This window comes from Tasmannia lanceolata, unplaced genomic scaffold (assembly GCF_043159265.1).
Source record: "Tasmannia lanceolata isolate RefF3 unplaced genomic scaffold, GAP_Taslan_0.1 ptg000025l, whole genome shotgun sequence".
NCBI classification, from domain to species: Eukaryota; Viridiplantae; Streptophyta; class Magnoliopsida; order Canellales; family Winteraceae; genus Tasmannia; species Tasmannia lanceolata.
The window spans coordinates 6899444-6923689 of record NW_027518702.1 but is presented as its reverse complement, the minus strand read 5'-3'; the positions used below and the strand labels follow the sequence as shown (position 1 = coordinate 6923689).

The following is a 24246-nucleotide window of genomic DNA, read 5'->3' as shown; positions in this document are numbered from 1 at the left end:
ACCTAGAAACATATATGGAGCGTTATGCCCAAATTACCCTTCTCTTTTTGGGGATAGTCGTAATCTAGGCCCTTCAACTGGGGGGCAGTTTGGTTTTTGGTGGGGCCAACAAAATGAACGGTTTAGATCAGTAGAAAACAATTAGGGGTGAAACTCAGGTCGAGTTGGGCCGGGTTGGCCTACGAACCCTTTTTCCAGCCCAAACCAGGCCCAACCCGAGTTTTTAAGCTTACAAAAAAATCATAAAAATGTCAGGTTTCACTCCGGTCGGGTTGCCCAAACCCTCAGCCCGAACTCAACCCGGGTTGGGAAAAACTCAACCCAAACCCGAACCGGACCGGAACCGAGCTCAACCCCGACCTGACGCCACTTTTTTTCCAAGTTGAACCAACCCGACCTGAGTTGCATCCCTAGAAAACATAAAATATTTGCTTTCTAGATAGTTGCACATTGTATGGGTTATTTTGACAGAAATGATACCACCGCAACCATGTTCTGATATTTACACTGGCCCATTTTGTCTTTTAGTATTTAAAGTGCTATCAAAGGTTATTACAATTCCCAAAAAGCTCTCACAAGCCAATTTAAAAAGAAAAGACAAGCTCGATTTGTGCAATTATTAAAACATGGTTGTGCTTATATCATTTCCCTTACTAAGACAACAAGTTTGCATGTGGATGCGAATGAAATTTCATTGGAAATTTTTTCGGGTAAAGTATATCAGCACAACCATGTTTTAATAACTGCACCGACTCACTCCCTGTTTATTATTTAAAGAGTTGTCAAGAGTTATTACATGTCTCAGGGAGCTCTTACAAACCAATTAAAAAAGACAACCTGAGTTTTTGCGATTACTAACAAATGGTTGTGCTGATATCATTTCCCTTTTTTCCTTGGAAAGTGAATTTTCCAGTGTTTGGTTCACTCGTTTTCCACGTAATTTTCCCAATGATGAAAATTTTCTTTAATTTCAATGAAAATTGCAGAACTACTTCATCCTTGAATTTTAATTTTCTTGCAGTATTTTTACCATGGGAAATTTTATTCTCTATACGACCATGTTAGAATTAAGTTTCATAGATACTAGAATGGAAAAAAAAAAAAAAAACTAGTTAATCTTTTTTGCTGGGAGATTTTTTTCAAAAATTTCTTCATTTTTTGATAAGCTTCATCATTTACTTGCAAGAGGAAAGTGTTCCTGAGCTCTAGCTCGAATGAGCTTATATGAGCTAGAGCTCAAAAACACATGTGGCCCCACATTTTTTGGATGATCCAAAGCATTCATCTGAGAGGCCCTTCCATGGATAGGGTGTGTACAACAAATCAGCCCCGTAGGATCATCCTAACCCTGCCACTTGTGGAGGGGAAAAATGGGCAAGAACATGGACACACAGTGTCTATCTATTTTCCCCTCCACCCTTAACTGTGTTAGGATGATCCTATCAATCTGATTTTTGGTACCCACCCTATCCATGGAAGGGCCTTCCAAATGAATGCTTTAGATGCCCCAAAAAATGGGGGGCCACGTGTGTTTTTGAGATAGAGCTCAGATAAGCTTATATGAGCTCTAGCTCAGGAACAGTTTCCTCTACTTGCAACGGATTTTCGAGTTAGAGAAATATGTGGATATGAAAAAAGAGAAGATAAATGCAATATTTCTTGTTACTATGCAGTTTGAGGAGTCATTCAATCTCTTGATAAAGTGAATTCTCGCTTGTCGATCTCTCTTTACTGTTGCATCTGCAGTGACTAACGAGTATCCATCATAGGGTGAGAGGCCGAGATTGATCCGGAGCTCCTCCTCTTGGATCCGATCCAAGGAAAAGAATAAAGGGAGGGAGAAGAAGTAAAAGAAAAATGAGAAGATAGAAGAAATCTGGAAAGTTTTGCCCAAGGATATCTCCTCTAGCCAGAGTCAAGATGATTTTAGGATCATTGCATGGCATATGAATTGGGATGTCAGTGACACCGATGAAGATCTTAACCAAGAAAAAAGGTATTAAGAGTCATGCCCTCTACATGCGGGTCGTAGGGGTCGAGCCGACGCGGGTAGTCATGGGTGATTCCTGATTAAACCAGGACTTGCTAATTTGGTGTTTAGAATAAGTTACTATTTTGGTGCGGTATTGAGTTTTGGAAAAGGAAATGTTCGTATATAGGTAAGTTCCTCGTATCTATTAGTTTATAGTTTTTGCTTTTTTAGAAAGTGGAGGTTGGACGTGTGGCTATCTATGTAGGTTATTTTGGTAAGATTTAGTTACTAGTTTTAACTATACTTGAATTAGAGTTTAAATAGAGTTTGTGTTTTAGTAAGTGTCTGTTTCCTTCCTCTCTATAAAAGGAAGTACGTGCAAAACGTAAGTGTAGAGAAGACGCACATAGAGAAGTGGTGTACAGTTTGTGATTTTGAATAAAATATTCAAAGAGAAAATTTTCTATATCCGTCTCTTTTGTGGTTTGTGTTTGTGGGTTTTTGCTTCTTGATTTGATTTTTTGTTCTCAACAATTAGTATCAGAGCCACCGGTCAGGGACTGGTGTACGTAGTCAAATGAAGGTTGATCATGCCTCAAAGGATGAGACATGACACATCCTTGTAGATCCAGGATCCAACTTCAAGTTTGCCTCTCATGCAAAGCTCGATCAAGGTGATGGATTTTGCCAGTTCTATCACCGGGATTGAAAAGCTAAACAACACAGACTATGAACATTGGAAATATTGAATAGAATCGTATCTCCAAGAAAAAGATTTATGGGAGATAATGAATAGTTCGGAAACCACTTCTCCTAGGGGAGGTGCCAAAATTGCAAAGGTTTTGAGGGAGTGGATGATCAAAGGCGGTAAAGACATGTACGTGCCGAAGGCTACCATTCAGAGGGATTCTCTCAAATATATTTGGGAGGCCAAGACTTCGAAGGAAGCATGAGATGTCTTTGCTACTTTGCTTAAAAAAAAACAGAGGATCTGCAACTACGTATGCTCGAAAACAAGACATGATCCATGTCCCACGGAATATGATGATTCTCGGATATTTCACAGAGGTGGAAAAGATTTCTCATGAAATATCGCATCTCGACTAAGAGTTCAAGATTTAAAAAATGCGGATGCAGGGTATTATAATCCAAGGATTGAAATCAAGGTCTAGTGGTTTCAATACAACAATCCAAAGATGGCCAACTCAATCACCATTAATTGAATTGGAAAGTCTCTTTGCGGATCAAGAGAGTCTATCCAAGCAGATGGTTGGATCTACGATATAGGAGAACATGGATGTTATCTTCACTGGCTAGGGAAGGAAGTTTCATAGATCTAATTCAAGAAAGAATCATAAAGGTAAGCCGAAGCCAGATCAAATCATACGCAAGAAAGTTATGATAGAGAGAGAGCCTCATGTAATCGTAGTTATGAGAAACAAACTCGGAACTTGGGTAAAAGATTGACGTGCTACGATTGTGGTAAGCGTGGTCCCTTTGCTATAGATTATCGTGCACCAAAGAAAAATAATGGGGAAGGTAACCCTGCAACATCTAAAGATCCCTATAAGGTTGCTAGTGATGGGTAGTGGACTTCTTTTCTCTCCGTCAAAGAAGAGCAATCCGATGCGTGCATAGTTGCTCTTACGACTACAGAGGTTGTGGCTGTCGCTAGTTCTACTGACACGAACAAAGGTGACTGAATAGATTATTGTAGCGATTGGGTAGTTAATTCGGAATGTTTGAATCACATGACAGGCATTCCATTCGACATTGATTCTAGCGGAGTTGATGTCAAATCATCCAAAACCTCACAAGGAGGTATGCCTATGGAATAAGGCTTAAAAAGTCCAGAGTCCGGAGATATGGCATATGTAGTGACATCAGTCGAAGAACAGTGTTATCGAACCATTGTCTTTTTGAAGAAGCCCAAGGTGCTCCTCAGTGGAAGAGGAGACCACAGATCGCGAACTCTCTCATCCTCCTGAAAGTGCTTGAGTTGGGTGTCTATATTTTGTATTTTCCTCTGATCCTTACTCGTATCTTCCTCCACTTGAATCGGACTGAAACGTGTGATCTGATTTCACTATTGGTTAGAATATCACTTATTCCATCTAAGTGGGTGTACAATGTAGAGACCAAAGAGGATGGATCATTATAAATGTTAAAGGCCAGACTGATTTTTTAGTATTCTCTCATAAGTACAGGCATGACTGTGGTGAGATATTTCTGTAGCTAAAATTACGATGGCACGTGTGCTCATTGCCTTTGCTACTTGTAAAGGTTGAAGTTGTGGCAGATAGATGTGAAGAATGCCTTATTGCTGGCGAATTGGATCGAGCAATTTTCATGGAGCAACCAAGACTGGGTTCAAGAGTACCAGATATCCGCAATACACGTGTAAATTGCGGAAGCCTCTATATGGTTGAAACAGGCTCCGATAACATGGTACGTTGAGATAGCAAAGTTTCTCACTACAAGTGGATATTCAATACCATTGTCAGATTCTATTATGTTAATGAAGTTTATACGCACTAAAATTTCAGTGGTGGTTGTGTATGTTGATGATCTAATAATTACTTGAGACGCTTATGAAGAGGGCACAAGATTCCAAGTCAATCTTGGAATATGTTGTCAGATGAAGGAACTGAGAGAGCTCGATCACTTTCTTGGTCTTGAGATGGTTCGAATAGAGAAAGGGATATTTATAAGCAAAAATATGTTGGAGATCTACTGAAGCGGTTCGGAATGTCGAGTGCAATCCAATTGATACTCTGATAGAATTTAATGCAAAGTTTCGAGTAGAGGAATCAGAATAACTTGAATGTCGGAGTATGTACCGCCAACTAGTGGAAAGTCTTACTTATCCAACTCTCGCTAGACCCGACATAGCACAGTTGTTTGGTGTAGCAAGCCAATTCATGCAGCAGCCGAGCAAATCACACCTTGATGCAGTTCGTCGAATACGAAGGTATGTAAAAGGTACGACGCATTTTAGTGTTTTCTATGGAAAAGATGGTGATTGTGAAGTTTTGGGATTTTGTGATGCTGAATACGCTGGAGATTTTTCCACATAGAGGTCTATTACATTATATGTTTTTTTCCTAGGACCATGAGTCGTTTCATGGTATAGTAAATGACAACCAACTGGTTCTCTATCCACAACTGGAGCAGAGTATTATGTTGCGGCTATGGCGTCGCATGAGAATGTGTGGTTAATGCAGTTGATGGAAGACCTACATCAAGATACCGATTGTATGGTGGGGTTGTATTGTGATAATGATAGTGCGATCAAGCTCATAGAAATTCCGGTGTTTCATGCTGGAACGAAGCACGTGACAGTAGATCATAACTTCGTCAGAGAAAAGGTGCTCGTGGATAATTTCTCTCATGTCAGTTCATTTAGATGATCGAACTATTGACATATTAACAAAGGGTTGAACTACAAGAAGTTTGTGAATTTATAAATGAACTTAGCATGACTAGTAGAGAGCCAACATTGGGGGGTGTTGAGAACATCACCGACTCTACACGTGAGTCAGAGGGGCCGGCCTGATGCGGGTGGGTGCGTGGGGCGATGCGGACCCACAAGGGTGATTCCTAGGAAAACCAAGACTTGCTAATCTGGTGTTTAAAGTAAGTTACTATTATGGCGTGGTATTGAGTTTTGAAAGGGAATCGTTCACATATAGGTAATTTATCTTGTTTATTAGTCTATCGTTTTTTTCTTAAGTGGAGGAAGTGGGATGTGCGGCTATCAAGGTAAGTTGTTTTGGTATGATTTAGTTACTAGTTTTAGCTATAATGGAATTAGAGTTTCAATGGGGTTTGTGTTTTAGTAAGTGTTTGTTCCCTTTCATATTTATAGAAGGTAATATGTGCAAAACATTAGTGTAGAGAAAATGCACATAAAGAAGTGGTGTACGGTTTGTGATGTTGAATAAAATATTATAAGAGAATGTACTCTCTCCAGCTCTTTTGTGGGTTGTGTTTGTGGGTTTTTGCTTCTTGCTTTGATATTTGTTCTCAACAAAAGGGTCATGGAGCTCGTTCACAACTGGGCAGTGCTTAATCTCCAACCTCGATGACAATGTTAATTTTAAAGCAGATGGAGTGTTACGGGTCATGCTTAGGGTGGAATAAATTAATTTAATTTTTGTAGCCCGTGGAGCTTGTTCTCTAGTTGTTTGGCATGGGTACGAGTCTTACGGGTAAGGAATACTACATACAGGAGTTTTAGAGGAAGTGGTTAAGTAGCTGTCTTGTGGGTTTTCAATCTGGTATAAATAATATGCAAGTAATCCATTATCAAAGAAATTTATCCCAAAAATTGTGTCTTTGCACGACTGACTCTTCCCCAAAAGTAGGTCAGGGGTTGATCTTCCCTCTAAGAAGGTCATTCCCATAGTGAACTATTTTGGGTTCATAGCATAACATTGCTAGATTATACTATGAATGGTGACGACACACATCCATCGAATTACCGTGCCTGTACATCCTCTTCTCTTGAATTCTCCACTACTCACTTTTTAGAGGTTGAAACCCTGAATCATCAAAGAATGCCACATCGATCAACAAGCTCTAAAAGTGGGTATTCCTAGCGAGCATCCCTTTCTCCATTGTTCCATTCAAATCCTTCGATTTGATAGTAACCATGGGTAACGGAAAACCCCATTTTTGGCGGAGTCATTCCTGTGTGACAATGTGAGCAATGGGATACCGATGGCATGCAAATCAAAATTGGCATCAACATTAAAGAGGATGTTGCAGGGGAGCTGGAAGAAGGTCTTGAAATGGGCGAGACGATGGGAGCTACGTCTTGAGGTGTCGAGCATTTGTCTGTTGTCATTTTGGTCGGAATATCGGTTGAAAAATGGCTTCCCAGAGGATATATCGTCGAATCAACTTTCCATTTTTTATTGTATTTGTAAAGAATGGAGGTTAGGATTTAAGACATATTAATGAACTACTATTACACGGTGAACAATGAATGTGGAGCACACAATGTGTGTGTGTGTGAGAGAGAGAGAGAGAGAGAGAGAGAGAGAGAGAGAGAGAGAGAGAGACCTTTTACTAGTTGTGAAGTGAACCCTGTCAAAAGGGGGTGAATGTGGAAAATAGCAGGACGAATTTATCATCCCCCTTTACCTAGGGGTGTCAATGGACTCATACGGTTTGGTGGACAATCTGAATCGGAACTTAAATGGATAGGATCTAGACACATTACTAAAATACATAAATACATTTCAGGACCCTATCATAGGATTCGAAATTATCTCCGATCCGTCTAGACAACCAACAAAATCCGCGGGACAATCCTAAATCTGATTTTACAAATATACTTTCTAATAATTTGTAACTACAAGTAATATTTTAAGGGTATTTTAGTAAAAATAAGTCATACATTTTCCCCCCAACAATTCATATTTTTAGTATTTTTTCATTCATCTCTTTCTAGTCAACCCTCTCCTCTCACTCTTCTAACCATTGACCATAAGTCCTAAGCCCATTCGCTCACCCTCTCAGCCACTAGTCATGTTTGCATTAACCCTCTTTTGAGAAATTTAACCCTATACTGTGTAAGCATGACCTAATTGGACTCACTAATGGACAGTTTGATTTTGAAATGGATCATGACCAAGACATAAGAAATAGATCCGAAGAACACTCAGAATCCGATTCGATAAGAATTTTGAATGGATCATGACTAAGAGTCTAAGACCCAGGTGGATCCGATCCCAAGTGGCCCCTTTTTCATTAGGTTTTCCCCGCTCTCTCAAAAGCCCCTCTGTGTTTTTTAATAATTTTCGTTAGCTTTCCCTCTCTTCTTTTCCGCCTCCTTTTTTTTTTTTCCCCACTCATTAAAATCGCATACGCGATCGCAACATTTCCCGGTCCCCACCTTTCTTTCATAAAGTAGATATAACAAGAAAGACACACGCAGGTCACTAATCTCCCTAACCGCCTTCCATCCCGTGCCACGTTTAAAGTATTGTATTCCCCCAATAAGAATACCTCTCGTTTTTAACAAACTAGCAAGTACACCCCATCTCTCAACAAGTGACAGACTAGGAGGGACGAATACCTGACAGGAGCGTGTCCTAGTATTATTTTATTTAAAGAACAGAAATATTAGAATTTTTTTTAAAAAATCCTTTTTTTTTGCCTGCAAAAAACGCGAAACCTCCCCCTCTCTCTCTCGGCAAATCAAAACGAAGAACAAAAATCCTCATTTTTCAGATCTCAAACCGAAATAAAACCATAAGATCAGAAAAGGAAACCCTAGCTACCACTCACTCTCTCGCTCTCTCTCATTTCCTCTTCAGAAATCAATCTTCTCTCCCTCGCATGCAAAATCTGGACCAGTTAGGGTTAGGTTTAGGGTTAGGGTTAGGGTTTGAAGCGTTCTTGCCATGGCCGGTCGTTTTTCTTGGAGGAGTTTTGCGACCGATTCTTCTCTCCCTCGCATGTGAAGGCCGGACCAGGTAGGGTTAGGGCTAGGGCTAGGGCTACGGCTAGGGCTACGGCTAGGGCTAGGGCTAGGGTTAGGGTTTGAAACTATCGCTACAACTCTCTTTCTTTCATGTTGAGATACCGTCTTTCCTCCCTTGCATGCGAAGGCCGGACCAGCTAGGGCTAGGGCTAGGGCTAGGGTTGGGGTTGGGGTTGGGGTTAGGGTTAGGGTTTGAAGTGTTCTCGCCATGGCCGGTTGTTCAAGGCGATGAGCGACAGATGCAATCGGCAGAAGATGATGGGTAGGGGTGCGGAGGGTGGATGCGGAACAGAACAGAAGCCATGCCCAATTTCTAGGGTTAGGGTTAGGGTTTTAGAAAACAATATTCGAATACAAGAAGATGAATCATCTATAGATTTCTATTCCCAGGCTGCGAAAGTTCTCTGCGAGCGCTCCCCGTATGAGACAGAGGAGGCTGCTTCTAGGGTTTGTACTCTTCCTGTAGGTTTGTCCGCGTTCTTATCCAAATATTCCAATGGCCGGAGAAAACACAAGAAATCTACGAATTTGGAATCCGGCTCTAAGGTCTCTGCGGCACAGACTGGGGTTACGAATGTCTGGTCTGAGACAGAGGAGTTTTTTCGCCCGGTCACGTTGGCGGATATGGAGATATTGTTCTTGAAGACGCAGTTTGGTTCTGTTTCTGATTCTGATTCTTGTTATTCTATTCCTTTGATAGAGAAAAGTGTTGAAGAAAAAGCCGTGGTTTCTACTGAATTTGGGGTTTTGAGTGACACTGAGGCTTGTAGAAATGTAGTGGAATTTGGCGTTTCGGAGTTGGGGAAGACTACTGTTGTTAATGATACTGAGGCTTGCACAAATGTAGCGGAATTTGGAGGTTCGGAGTCAGGGAATACTGTTGGGAAAGAGTTGGAGAAGGAGGAGGTGGAAGAAAGGGAAATTGACGAAGTTTTGCCACAGAAAGAAGGGGAGAAGGAGAAGGAGAAGGAGAAGGAGAAGGAGGAGAATTCGGGGTTATTGTCACCAACATTGCCATTGGTGTCGGGGGGATTGCATTGGTTGTTGGGTTCTAAGCATAAGATACTTCTGACCTCGGAGCGCCCATCTAAGAAAAGGAAGTTTTTGGGTGAAGACGCTGGGTTAGAAAGACTACTTGTTGTCAGCCCTTCGCAAGGAGGAGAATCTGCTACCTGCCATGTATGTTGTTCAGGTGATCGTGGTGAACAATCAAACCGTTTTCTAGTTTGTGAGTCTTGTAATGTTGCAGTGCATCAGAGATGTTATGGAGTAGAACAAGTTCCCGTTGGGAGATGGTTGTGTGATTGGTGCAATGACAATGAACGTATTAGAACTGGGTCAGTAGGAAAACTACCTGAAAATGATGGCTTGGGTTCTTCAGAGAAGCCTTGTTTGCTATGCCCAAAAGAAGGTGGAGCTCTCAAACCCATGTTTAGAGATGCTGGCAGAGGCGAAAGTGGCAGTGGTACAAAGTTTGCTCATTTGTTTTGTTGTCAATGGATGCCCGAGGTATATGTAGAGAACGTGGAAACAATGGAGCCAATTGTGAATATTGAAGAAATAAAGGAGACACGGAGAAGATTAGTCTGTAATTTATGCAAGGTTAAGCACGGTGTATGTATTCGCTGTAGTCACGGTACGTTTTATTGTTTCTTGTATGACACTCAGCTTCACTTTTAAAATTATACATTATTTATTAAGTGTGACTAGATTGTGAAGTAGCCATGGGTATGATGGATGTCTTTTATTCATTGCTGATTTATTTCTTTTTGTACATTTTAAGGATTCAGTAGTTATGTGTTATTGAGGTTAGTTACACATTCCTACAAATTGTGTGCTTTCCTTGAAAACAATTTTAGATAAATTATGCATGCCCCTATTCCAAATTATGTTTTCTCTTTCACTGCCAAACTAAAAAATGAACCACAAAAAGTATATTGAGCAGATAATGGGATGGAAATGTCATAATCGAGAAAGCTATGCACTTGGGGAATTGTTTTTTTTTTTTTTTTGGGGGGGGGGGGGTTACTTTCTCTTTAAAGATGAGATGTAGATTGTGACATGCGGAGGCCTCAAGTTTCATGACTTATGTTGCTTAATTCCAAGATTACTGGGAATAAGAAGATGCCCTCTTTCATACGATGGATGTATATTTATATCTTTTTTGAACAATAATGAATGAGATTTATATTAGAATTATAAAACCTTTAAAAGAGATACAGAGAGAATGACAGGGAGAGAGGGCTTACACAACCCCTATGATGATTTTCATTTTATTTTAGTAACTTATTACAATTTATATTAAAATACTAGAAGGCATTGGAAAGGAGGTTATTGTTTATATTCGCTTGTTATTATGGGGTATGCGTTTAATAATTATAAATAAACAATCTCACATGTTTATCAACTTGTTCGATTTAGTTGAGTCGACCTGGAATACCTCTCGTGAGTTCCTTTTGACGTCTTTTTTTTAACGATTTGTCAACAGTATCCCCAAAACTTAGCAACTTAATATGTTTGCCTAATTATATCAGGCCCTTGCCTAGGTGCCCAAACGCTGAGGGAGTAAAAGCGGATCACAAGAGGATGACACATAATTTGTGATTCATATATTGTCTAACTCTCTCATTTCTTCTAGATAATAAAGCACATAAAGGCAGTGATCTCCCACAAACAAAGTTTTCACCTTTCTTGAATGCTTGACGAAGGTTTCATGTTTTAGTTTCTTTATATGTTTTTTCCATGACGGAAATGAAGACATGTTGGCTTTGGATGGAAATTTAGGTGAAAATCCTATAAAATCACAGTAACATTCGGAAACATGTGCAAATGATGGACATTTAAGATGAAACTTCATGAAGTGCTGGAATAAGCATAATTACACACTAAAAAAACCACCGCATAAAGAATAAAAATGCCCATGATGGTTTATACGCATTGAACACCTAGTGACATACACCCTATTTCACATGCTATTCATATAAAAATTTGTTGTTTTTTAATTTTTAATAAAATACAAAAACTTGGTTATAATATTACAAACTGTAACATGTCCCACTACAGTATTATAAATTGCGTTATTTATAATTTTTTTTTCAATTTTTATTTATTTCTAAATATTATTTATTATTTTCTAATAGTTTTACTACAAGAAACAAATTTTTTTTTTTATTAAATAATTTTTTTGAATGGCAGCTGATTTCATTAAAGAAAGACGGCGGTGGTCAAATACAGAGAAAGCAAGAAAAAAATAAAATGCGACAAAGAAAACATAACAAAGATTCAAGGAGGCAAAAAATAAAAAACTCCAGATCTTCCTTCTCAACCCCTTCTTTAGCAAGTCTATCGACCACCCTATTAGTGGAGCGGCGCACATGCTGGAAGATCATAGATGACGCCCCCACCCAATCTTGTATTTCGTCAAAGAATCTAGCAATTCTCCACGGGCAAGGGTGAATGCCTTTAAGCAATTGGATCACATTCGAAGAATCCTCTTCAACAATCACTTTATCAAGGTGCCGTTCAAAATAAATAAATAAATCACCTTATCAAGACAATTTTTATCGAGCAACTTAAAACCTTGATGCACCGTTCGAACCTCAGCTTCATTCGAGTCTGATACACCGATGGGACTGGAGAAGGCCCAAATCACCCTAAATCGTTTCTTAGAACCCCCCAACCCCGGCGGGGCCGGGATTCCCCAAGCTTGATCCATCAAAGTTGAATTTCAAGAGACCCCGAGGCGGTGGATCCCACTCCTGAACAAACTTCGTCTGCACCTCCACACTGCAACATGCCTCCCTCCATCCGTTCCATTAGTCATACGCGGAAACAAAGCTAAAGTTGGGAAGGGTTTTAACCCTAGAAATAACCAAAGCAATCACTTTCCAATAAAAGAAACAAACCGGAGCAGATGTCCTTAGAACCAATGTCCGACGAAAAGTCACCTTCATCATTAGAGTGGTCAGACCGCATCATCCTGCAACTGAGGCTGCAACAGAAAAATCGGCCACTCAAAACCTCCGCCACTCCCTCGCACATCTACAGATGTAGGCGAAAGAGAGATTAGGTCTCCATGGTCAAGAACCTCAGCAGGGTTGAAGCTAGCGGCTGGCTCAGACATCCTCAAAGCATCGAAAGATGCTTCATCCCATGTCGGCATAGGAATACGAGGCGGAGAATAAAAAGAGGGGTCGGAGGTGTAGGGTAGAGATCCGAATGTCAAGTGTGGGAAAAAGGTCCCGCTGGTATATCAAGGCTATCAATCGAAATTTGGGCTTCAAATGATATTGATGCAAGCCCATTTGAACAAGGCTCAATGAGCCGAATGGCTTCATTTCGCCTCACCTCTCTACAGCTACATACCACCTTCGATTATTAAATAAATAAATAATTTTTTATTATTTCCTGAAATTTCATCTTAAATTTCCATTATGTGCATACGTTTTCGTGATTTTATAATTTATACGACTCTCACTAAAACTTCCATTTCAAACCGACATGTTTCCAAGTTTTTGACCGAAATAATGTTGTATGTACACTTCATGTTCTTGTTGGTTTCGATTGAGAGTAGTATGTACACTTCATTATGCATTCCGGGGGAGAATGGAAACATAAACATTTCGGCTATTTCTTGTCGGTTTCAGTGAAAATTTAATACCATGTTGTTTCGGTTTGGACCGACACCGAAAGAACATGTAATTGATTTCGTACAAGATTTCGACGAAATTTCCTTTTTACAATATTTAGGTGATTATTCCTTTTTACAAAATTTGCACCGAAATTTTACAAAATTCTACCGAAATTTTACAAAATTCTACCGAAATTTTACAAAATTCTACGGAAATTTGTAAAATTTCAACTGAAATGTTATTATTTCCTCCAAAAGCAATGAAATTTGCATCGAAATTTTAGAAATCTCGGTAGAACAAATTTGAAAATCAAAATTTAATAGAAAATTTTACATGATTTTGGCCAAAAATAAAATAAAATCGGTTTCAGTTATGGCTGAAACCGACACCGAGAAAAAGGGGGCAGCCCAGTGCACGAGGCTCCCGCCATTGCGGGGTCTGGGAGGGTTAGGTGTACGCAGCCTTACCCCTGCTATGCAGAGAGTCTGTTTCAGTGTCTCAAACCCGTGACCACCTGGTCACAACGGAGCAACCTTATCGTTGAAACTGACACCGAAACCGACACTTAAATCCTTGACCACTCCCTTAAGGGAAGTTGAAGCCAAATTTTGATAGATCAAATTTCGGCAATCCTGAACGAGTATGCATTGGGTTCTCCTTAGAAAGGACGAAGGTTCTATGATTTGAGATTTCTTTGGCCTAATCAGAATAAAAGACTCAAATGAAGTGGAGGTGCAAGATAGGTAGTCCTTCTATAGCTTTAGAGGTACTTGTTAGGTGAACTAGCATGTGCACTTTCAGAAAAGTACAGATGGCAGCTTTGTAAGAATGCCATGGGAATTGTATAGAAGGCATGCTACGGAATAGAGGAAAGGATGGTTTACGCTATACTTCAGTTTTTGGTTATTTTTGCATTGGTCTCGGGTATACCCGTGCCAATATATATTAATATTTTGTTTTGCAGGCTGGGACTCCTGGTCCCGAATGCTATCTGAATATTAATGAAATATGTCAATTTTCAAAAAAAAGATTGGATGGCCATTAGGGAGACTCTCAATGTGATTAGGTGCCTGAGATAAGACGCTAGCTACCCATGGAGATTTGCAGTTTCCCTAGACATTTTGGAGGGTCATCGAGTTGAGCTCACTCACATTTGGTGGTCAGCTAATTATGAGGCTGATACTCTTGCACATTTAGGGGTGACCACGGAGTCGATGGAGTTGATTGATCATGCCATATGAGTCACAGTTTCTTTCAGTAGTTGTGTTACTTTTTGTTTATTCCTGACACATCCATCAGACTTTCCTTTGTATCTTCTTTTTTGCCTTTATTTTTCTCTTTTAGCTATTCTGTTTTTGACCACCTCAGTCATTGGCTTCACCCCTTCCAGTAATAAAAATTCATCATCCTTCGAAACAAATAAAAAAATTGCATACTTATGAGTTATGACGCTTCTTATCGCTTAATATCCTATTATTTCTTAAGCCCATATGGACCCTTCAACCTCCTGAGAAGTTGAAGTTGAACTTTGATGGTTCAAGTGGTGCTACTGATTGTGTATGTTGGTTATATTCGCACACATTGATCTGGAATAGCTCTCCATTACCATGTTTCAACGCTGGCTATTACAAGTCCTTTTATTCTTTAGACAGATGCTTTAAAGGACTGAGTTTTGTCTTCATTGTTGGAGAAGTTTATTTACTGATACAAGTAGTTATGCTTCTCCAAAAAAAGACTAAAGACAAATATGCGTCGGAAACTTCTTTTCGGACCCTGTACCAGCTTCTCCTACGCCATCAAGAGTAAATGGAACTAAAACAAAAAAGCTGCTGTCAGTCTAATAGACTAATACAAGCAAAGTAATTTATCAAAAAAGAAAACGACATAAGTGCTGATTAGGAATTCTACCTAGCAGCTTTTAGAAATTACACAAAAGCTAATAGCAGTCATAAAATTTCAAAACGAAAACTTCAATATTTTGAATCAACAGGACCGTTGTGGTCCTTTTGCTGACGCCACAATTTTAAATTCGTCATAATTTCCATCTAGAAACGGGGACATGCCCGTACTTGTACTTACATATAAAATTACTCACTACCGTTCATAATTTACAGCAGAATAAATATGGTATTCATTTAACAAACTAATAAATCTTATGATTAAGCAATTATAAGTCAAAGAAACATGAGATAATCAAATAACAGTGCATTCATCAATCTAATCTAGTTTTCTTTAGTCTCCAATATGCATCAAGAAATAGAGACCATTATGATACAATGAATAAAATATTGGAAGAGTTTTTGTTTAGTGTTTTAGGTTTAATAGAGGGGGATAACAACAATTTTTTTTTTTTTGAAATGGGGCAACAAATGTTAGTTAAAGAAGAGTTAATAATAAAATAAGAGTTAATGATAAAAAAGTGAAACGCATTATTCGATTACAAATAATATTTCTCTTCCAAGCTCTTGGCTGCCTTGTTGGTAAAAAAGGTCTTCACTTGACCTTTACTTTGTGGATTCGAGCATTGGTATCCCCACAAGTCTCTTCACAACAAATAGTATTTCACTTGACATGAAGTCTGATAGTTCTAGCAGTACATTTACAAGAGCTGAAATGAGTGTCGACATGTGTTGACACGCTTGTCGGTGTTGGCACGTGTCGCCATGCATGTCTGTTGAAAATTCGGAGTGTCAGCTAAATCATAGGTAACATAAATTCTATCTTCAGACCATTCAAAAGAAGAAGAAGAAGAAGAAATTCTATCTTCTGCCATAGGAATAGTCAAATAGCATGTACCTAAAGGTCCCGAAGTTAGAGCGGCCTATCAAGGAATAATAACTCTAAATCAATCTTTATTGAACTCTACAATTGTTGAAGGAGACTCTCAATACCATTCGCTGGCTTAGAGGGGAGGTTGTGCCTTCTTGGAGATTCGCTCGCCTTTTTAACGAGATTTAGGATCAGATAGAAGGATCTTCCATCGTCTTTAACCATGTTAGGAGATCCGCTATTAGCAAAGCCAATAATAAACTAGCACGTGACGGGGTTGAAAGATTGGGCTTAGATATGTTTGACTTCTTGCCCCCTTGATTGCTTTCTATTTTATCTCTGTATTTTCTTTTTATTTCCTCTTTATTACTCTTCATCTGCACTTCTTTTGGGTGGACCATCTCGGTCTTCCCCTTTTTAATGAAATTTAATCATTCAAAAAAAAAAACATGTACCTTGATATTTGGTTGCCGGGTTTTTTTTTGTTCTTGGGATTTATGTGGGAGAACAAAAATCTCAGGAGATTGGTGGGAAAAAAAAAGTCCTAGAAGTATCCCGGTAAAATAAAAATCCCATGTTTGGTTGGCCGGACTATGGTGGGAAAAAAAAAAACTTTGTTTGGTTGCTTGAAATGTTGGGAAGAAAAAAATTCTTCTCAAGTTCCTGGGTTTATTTTTGTTCATGGGATTATTTTGGGATGGGATGAAAAGGCAATCATTACAAAAGTGGGATTAAAAAATTCACCACACAAGCAATCATTACAAGAGTGGGATTAAAAAAAACCTAGTGCTAAAAGGCAACCAAACATGGGATGGGACCAAAATTTTACTAAAACTTCCTGGGACAAAAATTTAACTGGCAACCAAACGGAGCTAATGGACACCCAATTTCTTTAAGTGATCTCTAGATCCAACTCTGGTTCAAATCAAGGTTTCCAGAGCGGGAATCGAAAGTCTTCGAAGGCTCCCGGGATGGTCGGAAGCGGGAATCGTGAAGTCGCCGGAGAGTCGTCGAGAAGTCGCTGGGGAGTTGGGAATCGCCAAGGAATCTCCGGTAAATCGTGTTTCACATAAAATTAAACCGCGGTTCCCAAAAGTGGGAATCGTGTTATCCATATAGTGGGAATCGTGTTTCCACGATTCCAATTCGGGATTCCCAATTTTGGGGAATCGAGAAGATTCCCGATTCTGAATCGCGAACTGGCGTATCTCGATTCCCAAGTCCACGTAACGATTCCTGCTTCCTTGGTTCGAACTTCAAACCCAGAAATTGATATTTGGGTGAAATATTATGCCTCTTGGAAGTTTCTGCATCAATTTGAGGGGATTCTGTTTTCTAAATGCAGCAATTCTCATCGTCAATAGATGGTTAACTTGATATTTGTGAACAAAAAATAAGTTGGTGGTGGTTGGGGCTATGCATCACTAAAATCATAAAAATAAAAAATCTATTATTGGTTTGATTAAAATGATGCCCACTTTAACGTAATTTCTCTCATAGTTATTCAATAACCTGTACTGATCTCAATCCACCGATATCATTCAGGCTTGCTCTGCTTAAAAAGATCATCAGAAGCTGATTGCTGTTTTTTTTCAAGTCTCGATAGATAGGAATTGCTAAAATTCATCGCAAACAGCCCCAAAAGAGTGGAAACATCACCAAAAAAACCTCAGAAAGTTGATGAATTTCAAAGGCATTGGTTTTCAAGACAAGTTAATGACACCCAGCTATACACTTCGGACGCAGGAAGGTCCTTTCAGATCCAAACCTATTAGAAAAGTTCTGATTTCTTGCTTCTATAGTTTGGCCCACAGCGAAAATGTGAGAACACAATCAAATCTCTTTTGGAAGTTATGGTTTCAGTTGTTCACTATTTCGATTTAAACTTTCAGAAAAGAAGAATATTTTGAGTTGAGTTAAGGTAACTAAGGGAAAATACCCATCCATTTTCATGGGTGAGCACAAGTTCAAGAACAGCTATTGATACTAATAAATATTTACTTGGGTGTGTCAATCTTTTTTGCTTAATTAGGTGTGTCAATTATTTCTTACTTAATTAGATGTCTCAGTACTTTTTTGATGTCGGTACTATTTCACACTTTCTTTATAGATTTAAATCACTCAGTTTGTCTGTTATGTGTTATGCCACTAGGAACGTAGTGATGATGCCAAAATAATGACATTGTCTCGTTTCATATGAATTTACTTCTACCTCTTGATGCTTTTGTTTATATTAGTTGGTTCTTTGAATGATATTTCAGGAACATGCAGAACAGCTTTCCATCCTATATGTGCCAGGGAGGCAAAACATAGAATGGAGATATGGGGAAAGTTCGGATGCGATAATGTAAGCCTTTTATTTTCACCCGAGTGCATTTTTTTTGGATTTGTCTGCTTGTATGTTATAGCGGTCATGGTGTCTGATATGGCTTCTTTTAACACTTCCTATAGGTTGAATTGCGGGCATTTTGCTCAAAGCACTCAGCTTCTCCGGATAATAGTGGCACTCAACATTTGGAAAAACTTTCATCTGTGGCTGTTGTTGGTGATTCCTCAGTATCTAAGCTTTTGCCTGTGGCTTCACCTGGAACTAGACTACCCAAATTAAAGCTTGGACGCAAGACGAGAGATAAAGACACGGTGGATGATAAGACCCCAGATGCTAATTGTGATAAATTGGTAATACGGATATCCTTTTGGAACTAGATTTATTTTGTGAAAAATGGGTAATACGGATATCCTTTTGGAAGTGGATTTATTTTCTATTAAGGCCATATGTGTGTCTTAGGACAGATCTGTGATGCGCAGGTAATTGTTGACAAGGAGTTGCCTGGAGTTGTCGAGAGGAACAACTTTGGGAATGATATTCCATCTGATTCACCTGACCTTGTTCAAATTCTGAAAAAGGTACTTGCAAGATTATAAATCATCTATGATAAACCATTGGGGGCTCGTTCTTAAAAAATGGACAATATTTGGGGTCCAACAGTTCTTTAGTTCTTCTTGTGTACTGATATTACTACAACTTTATTCTCAAGGTTTTGTTGTGTTAGCTGTGCAGTTAATTGCTCAAGGAAAAGTCAATGTGAGTGATGTAGCATCAGAGATGGGTTTTTCTTCTGATTCTTTAGCAACGGCACTTGCGGTATTCTCGAAATTCGCACAATCCTTTTACATTTTTTATCTCAGAAAAATCGTAGAAGTTAATATGTTTTAGTTTCTGTTTCTTCTTTCTTTGGTTGCCTCAATTTCTTTCTACAGGGTGGGGATGTCTCTTCTCTCCCTGAATTCAGATCTAAAATAATAAAATGGCTTCGAAATTCTGCTCACATGGCCACCTCAGGACAATGTTTGAAACTTAAAAGCGACTGTTCAAAATCATCAGGGGCTCAGGCTGCAGGCTCAGATTGTGTTCTCATTAAGTCATTACCAGCAAGGAGAAGAATGAAAACCAACATTAGGGTTTTGAAAGATAAGAAAACAGTGTGCACTTCTGGGGAAACATTTGCACAGCAAAATGGAAATGGAATAGTGATCAAAGAGATTAACGAAAACCCGCTTGTTCCCAATGAAGATGCACAAAGAGATGGCCCCAGTAATGAATCTAAGTTTATGGATCAGGATCTTACGGAGCCACATGTCCTGAGAGAGGTATTGGTGTTTCATCGTTACTTCATAACCTTTTCTACACGTTTATTGGTTTAATTATTTTATATTTTTGAGTAAGATCTTTGAACATCAAGAGGAACCTTTTTTCAGCATTTTGCATTATGTGTAATTTCACCTTTTGCCTTGGCCTTTCATCACAAATAACTTGATTTGAGAGCCCTTTTCATAACCTTTTCTACACCTGCGAGGAAAATTTAATCCCCATCCCTGCCCCGCACACTATGGGGAAAAATTCCCCGCCCCATCCCTGCCTTTCTATAATAAAAAAATTTACCTTTTTAAAATCTAATTAAACACATACTAAATAAGAATTAAATTTCGAATCTAAAATATTACAATTTATGGAAAGACAGCCACTTATAAGGATATTTATTTAAGTTTATAGATGAGGATTACGGGGCGGGCAGGTTGGGTCCAGAGCTATCCCCATCCCCGCCCCGTCTCCGTTTCGGGGATTGTTCCCGTCCCCTCGGGGGGGGGGGGGGGGATCCTCCATTTCGCGGGTTTAATTGCCAGCCCTACCTGCATCACTATATGATTATTACCTTTAGCATTGATGCAAGAGTTTTCACAGGAGATCAAAATTGTTAGACTGCAAACACATTTCCAAATTTTGTTACTTAGTGAAGTGTAGAAGAATTCTAATTATGCTGCAAAACAACTTTCGACTTTGCTGATGACCATCAAATTAAGAACTTTATCGCCCTCCTGGAACATATGTGCAACAACTGTTTTGCTAGATCAAGGACTTGATACATGTTTCTATCTGGGGGGGGGGGGGGGGGGGGGGGTCCTCCATTTCGCGGGTGTAATTGCCAACCCTACCTGCATCACCATATGATTATTACCTTTAGCATTGATGCAAGAGTTTTCACAGGAGATCAAAATTGTTAGACAGCAAACACATTTCCAAATTTTGTTACTTAGTGAAGTATAGAAGAATTTCTAATTATGCTGCAAAACAACTTTCGACTTTGCTTATGACCATCAAATTAAGAACTTTATCCCCCCCTCCTGGAAGATATGTGCAACAACTGTTTTGCTAGATCAAGGACTTGATACACGTTTCTATCTAGTTGCTTATTTGAACCTTTTTACTTTTATCATGTGAAGTTTTTTTGGTTTGCTTGTAATAGTATTATGAATAACTGAGATGCCAATATTTTTATTCCTTCGGATTAGTATTGAAGCTTTTTTGCATATGGCAGTGGGCAGATCACACTTGTATGAGGTTATCTAAAAACTGGAACGAGGGTGACAAACTATCCAGTTTAACTATCAAGTTTTGGACGTCCAGGAATATGAAAATGATAGAAACAAAAGTGCCATAAATCAGGACTGCGTTCAACTTCTATGATCCGACCTCGAAATGTGATTAATCGGTAGAGATTTTAAGATTATCCATGAGTAAAATAATTATATCATCCATTTACACATGCACGTAAATAACAAGATTTCCAAGAAGTCATAGTTCTCACCAAGGTTGCCGGAGCGGGAAGCGAAGGCTCTCAGGAAAGAGGGAAGCGTGAAGGGTTGGAGAAATTTTTTAATAGTTAAATATTTAAAAAATTTAAAAGAATAAAAAAATTACTAAATAAATATAAGAAATAATTATATGAACCAAGTATTTTAAAAAAGAGAAAACGGTTTCTACACACAAGTGTAGATAAGTTATCTACACTAGCTTAAAATACAGTGGGGGCTCACATTGTTTGGGTGATCCAAAGCATTCATTTGATGGGCCCTCACGTAGATAGGGTGTGCCTAAAAAATCAGCTTCATAGCATCATCCTAACCCTTCGAACCGTGGAGGCAAAAAATGGACAGATTTGTGAATGTTTAAACATGTCCATTTTACCTCCACAAATCATAGGGTTGGGATGATCGTATGGAGCTGATTTTTTGTGGAAACCCTATCTATGTGAGGACCAATCAAATGAATGGTTTGGATCACCCAAACAATATGCCCTCCACCGTATTTTAAGTTACTGTGTAGACAACTTATCTACACTTGCGTGTAGAAACCGTTTTCTCTTTAAAAAAATACTTTTTATTAAAAGATCCAACATTTACTTAAAGGAAAAATCACTATCAGCTGAAATGCCTGTGTGACCAGTGCGTTGACCAGTGCCTGACAGGAAGAAAATTTTTTAGAAACCAAGTTATAAGATTTTTTTTACCGGACTTTTGAGATTTAATAATGTTTGGACATGATAGAATTTATGAATTTTTAAAATACCCCATCGGTTGGAAGTTAAGATTTTGACCGACTCGTTTTTTTCGAATTTTGTACTAGAACTGGAAAGTTGACTTTTTATCCTTTTAGATTTGGGTCTTGAAACTATTTGTAATAGATCCAAATGGGTTTATTCCCTTACTTACTTGTAAATCTTAAGTACTTAAATGACTTTACATGTAAATACTAAGAAAAGGAAGGGAAGGGACTGGCCAGAGACAAGGAGGGTAGATAGGATACGCGCTTCTAAGAGAGTGGGATACACGTTTCCCATAGAGTGGGAATCGCATTTCCCACGTTTCCGAAACGAGATTCCCAAAAATTGAGGAATCGAGACGATTTCCGTTTCCGAATCGATTTCCGGGGAATCGTGATTCCCCATTCTGAGTAGAGATTCATGCTTCCTTGGTTTTCACAATCAGGAAATTTCAGCAACCCCACATTCTCACAATGTTCAACACTTTGAAAATGAGATTCCGTTTGGAATATAAAAGGGGATTGAAATGACCCTTTTAATGCGTATTTATTGCTTTTATGTGGATTTGAGCTCCCTCCATTTGTCTTTTAGTGGACGTGGCTCAAATGGTTGATGCCCGTTTTTTTTCCCAAAACAAAATCCTGTTTTCGTAGCAGTGCTCATGTCCCAATATAATAGCAATTTGCCTATGAGGAAGATTCTGGACCTCAAAGATGACTTTTGGCGTAGGTTTAGTGGTATGCATATACAAGCCATGAAGTTGTCAAATGATGCTGGGATGGTGCAGTCTGCAGACTATGGTGGTCGGGAATATGTATAAAATGGATGTGTGCAAATTTAGGATTTGGGTAATAAAATAGGTGATTAGATTGGGAAAATATTTCTACGAGGTTTAGATAGGCTTGGAGGGATGCGTACATATGCCGGGAAGGGGTTAAATTAGTTTTTGGACAAAATGAGCGGGGCACATGGCATAGATAGTTTTGAATGGTGATTATAAGTTTAGACAATTTTTTTTTGAATGGTGAGTTGGGCAATTTAATATGGGTATTTTATGAGTTTTGTGTAGAAGATAGGTGAAAAAATAATGCAAGAGAGGTTTTGAGTGAGATTAATGGGGGTTTCGGAGTCTTGGGAAGGTTATTTATAGGTGGGAAACCAAAAACGAAGAGAGAAGAATAGTAAAATAATAAATGACAAGTAATAAAAAGTGTGCTACTTATATGAAGGCTTCACACTATGATTATCCAAGAAACTCCAAATATCAATTAGCAAATGAATATAGTGTTATTTTCTCTCAAACCCAACATAAAGTATTTATATCAAACAAATAAAAAAACCGTTAGGACTAAACTACCCCCTTCTAAGGACTTAAATATTTGCTCCCACTTAAAATCTCGCAATACACATTTGGGGCCTATTTAAAACAGCCATAACTCAAATAACTTAAGTTATTTTGATGTAAAAAGACCCTATTGCCCCTATAACTTAAAAGGACTCATATAAGATTCTTTTAAAACCCTATAACTAAAAAAAAATACTCTAAAGAATATATGAAATCCAAGAGGGCCTGCATAGCAGCAGGGGTAAGGCTGCGTACATCTAGCCCTCCCCAGACCCGCAATGGCGGGAGCCTCGTGCACTGGGCTACCCATTTTGAAAGTGTATGTGAACTCGTTTGTCATATGAAATATGTTTGCAATATTTGTGAATCATTTGTTCTGTCGTATCGTCGATCTGAAACATCTGAGTCAAAGAATCTAGTCGTCCATCAAGATCGAAGTCATCTTCTCATCTCTATGTCTCCTCCGTCGCTGGGACGCTCGAAATCTTGTTTAGATCCCCATCAGTATAGTTGTACTCAGTGGTCTTCAAAGGCGCTTGGGCATATGCCTCAACGTAGAGTTGTATTTTGCCACTTGAACCTTAAAATTTTTGATTAATTGATTTTTTTGTTTTTTATTTTTTTAAACTTAAACCCTCATTAGTGTTCAGGGGGTGTTCGGGGGGGGGGGGGGGGGGGTGTCATATTCTAAAATTTTAGAGACTTTTGTAGTTGTAGGGACTTTTTTCCCACTGTAGAAGTTTCATACAAACACAAAAACTATTCGGTTTTCATATTGAAAATGCCCTTTCTATGGAAGCCACCGTCACAGATGGGGGCTCTTCCAGTTTCTGTAATCATAGGTAGCAATAAGAGTGCGTGTGGGATAGAATTTGAGACATAGATAGAGCACATACTTTCCCTAGGGCAAAGTTTTGTTGCGTTACTTCGGTGGGAAAGGAAAAGGAAAATACCCCTTTCTCGCTAAAAGACCAAAATCTGGTTGTGCTGTTGACATTAAAATTGGAAAAGGAAATGACCTAGATTTCCTGTCGGGTGCTGTGGCCACAACATTTCCGCCCATGAAAATCCATCTCCCAGGAAAGGATTTTGGTCATTTTCTACCGATAATTCTCATTTTTGCTGCCCCAGTTGCTTGTCACATCGTCCTCGTA

The 24246-nt window shown here is 38.9% G+C and overlaps 1 protein-coding gene across 6 annotated transcripts in view; it reads left to right on the top strand.

The window, feature by feature from the left end:
* The first annotated feature begins 8036 nt into the window (after nt 1-8036).
* The window catches only part of LOC143857520 (PHD finger family protein), a 46611-nt gene continuing 30401 nt past the window's right edge, over nt 8037-24246 (top strand). For 3 of the 6 annotated variants that reach the window (XR_013238684.1, XR_013238683.1, XM_077367961.1), the window contains exons 1-6: nt 8047-10101; nt 18127-18212; nt 18317-18544; nt 18674-18772; nt 18927-19010; nt 19127-19516. Coding sequence is in view for 1 of the 6 variants with exons in the window: in XM_077367961.1 (XP_077224076.1) it covers nt 8694-10101; nt 18127-18212; nt 18317-18544; nt 18674-18772; nt 18927-19010; nt 19127-19516 (2295 nt within the window). In the remaining 5 variants the exon portion in view is untranslated. Of the gene's footprint in view, nt 10102-18126; nt 18213-18316; nt 18545-18673; nt 18773-18926; nt 19011-19126; nt 19517-24246 lie in introns of all 6 variants that reach the window. The other 3 variants (XR_013238687.1, XR_013238686.1, XR_013238685.1) reach the window with 3 other exon arrangements.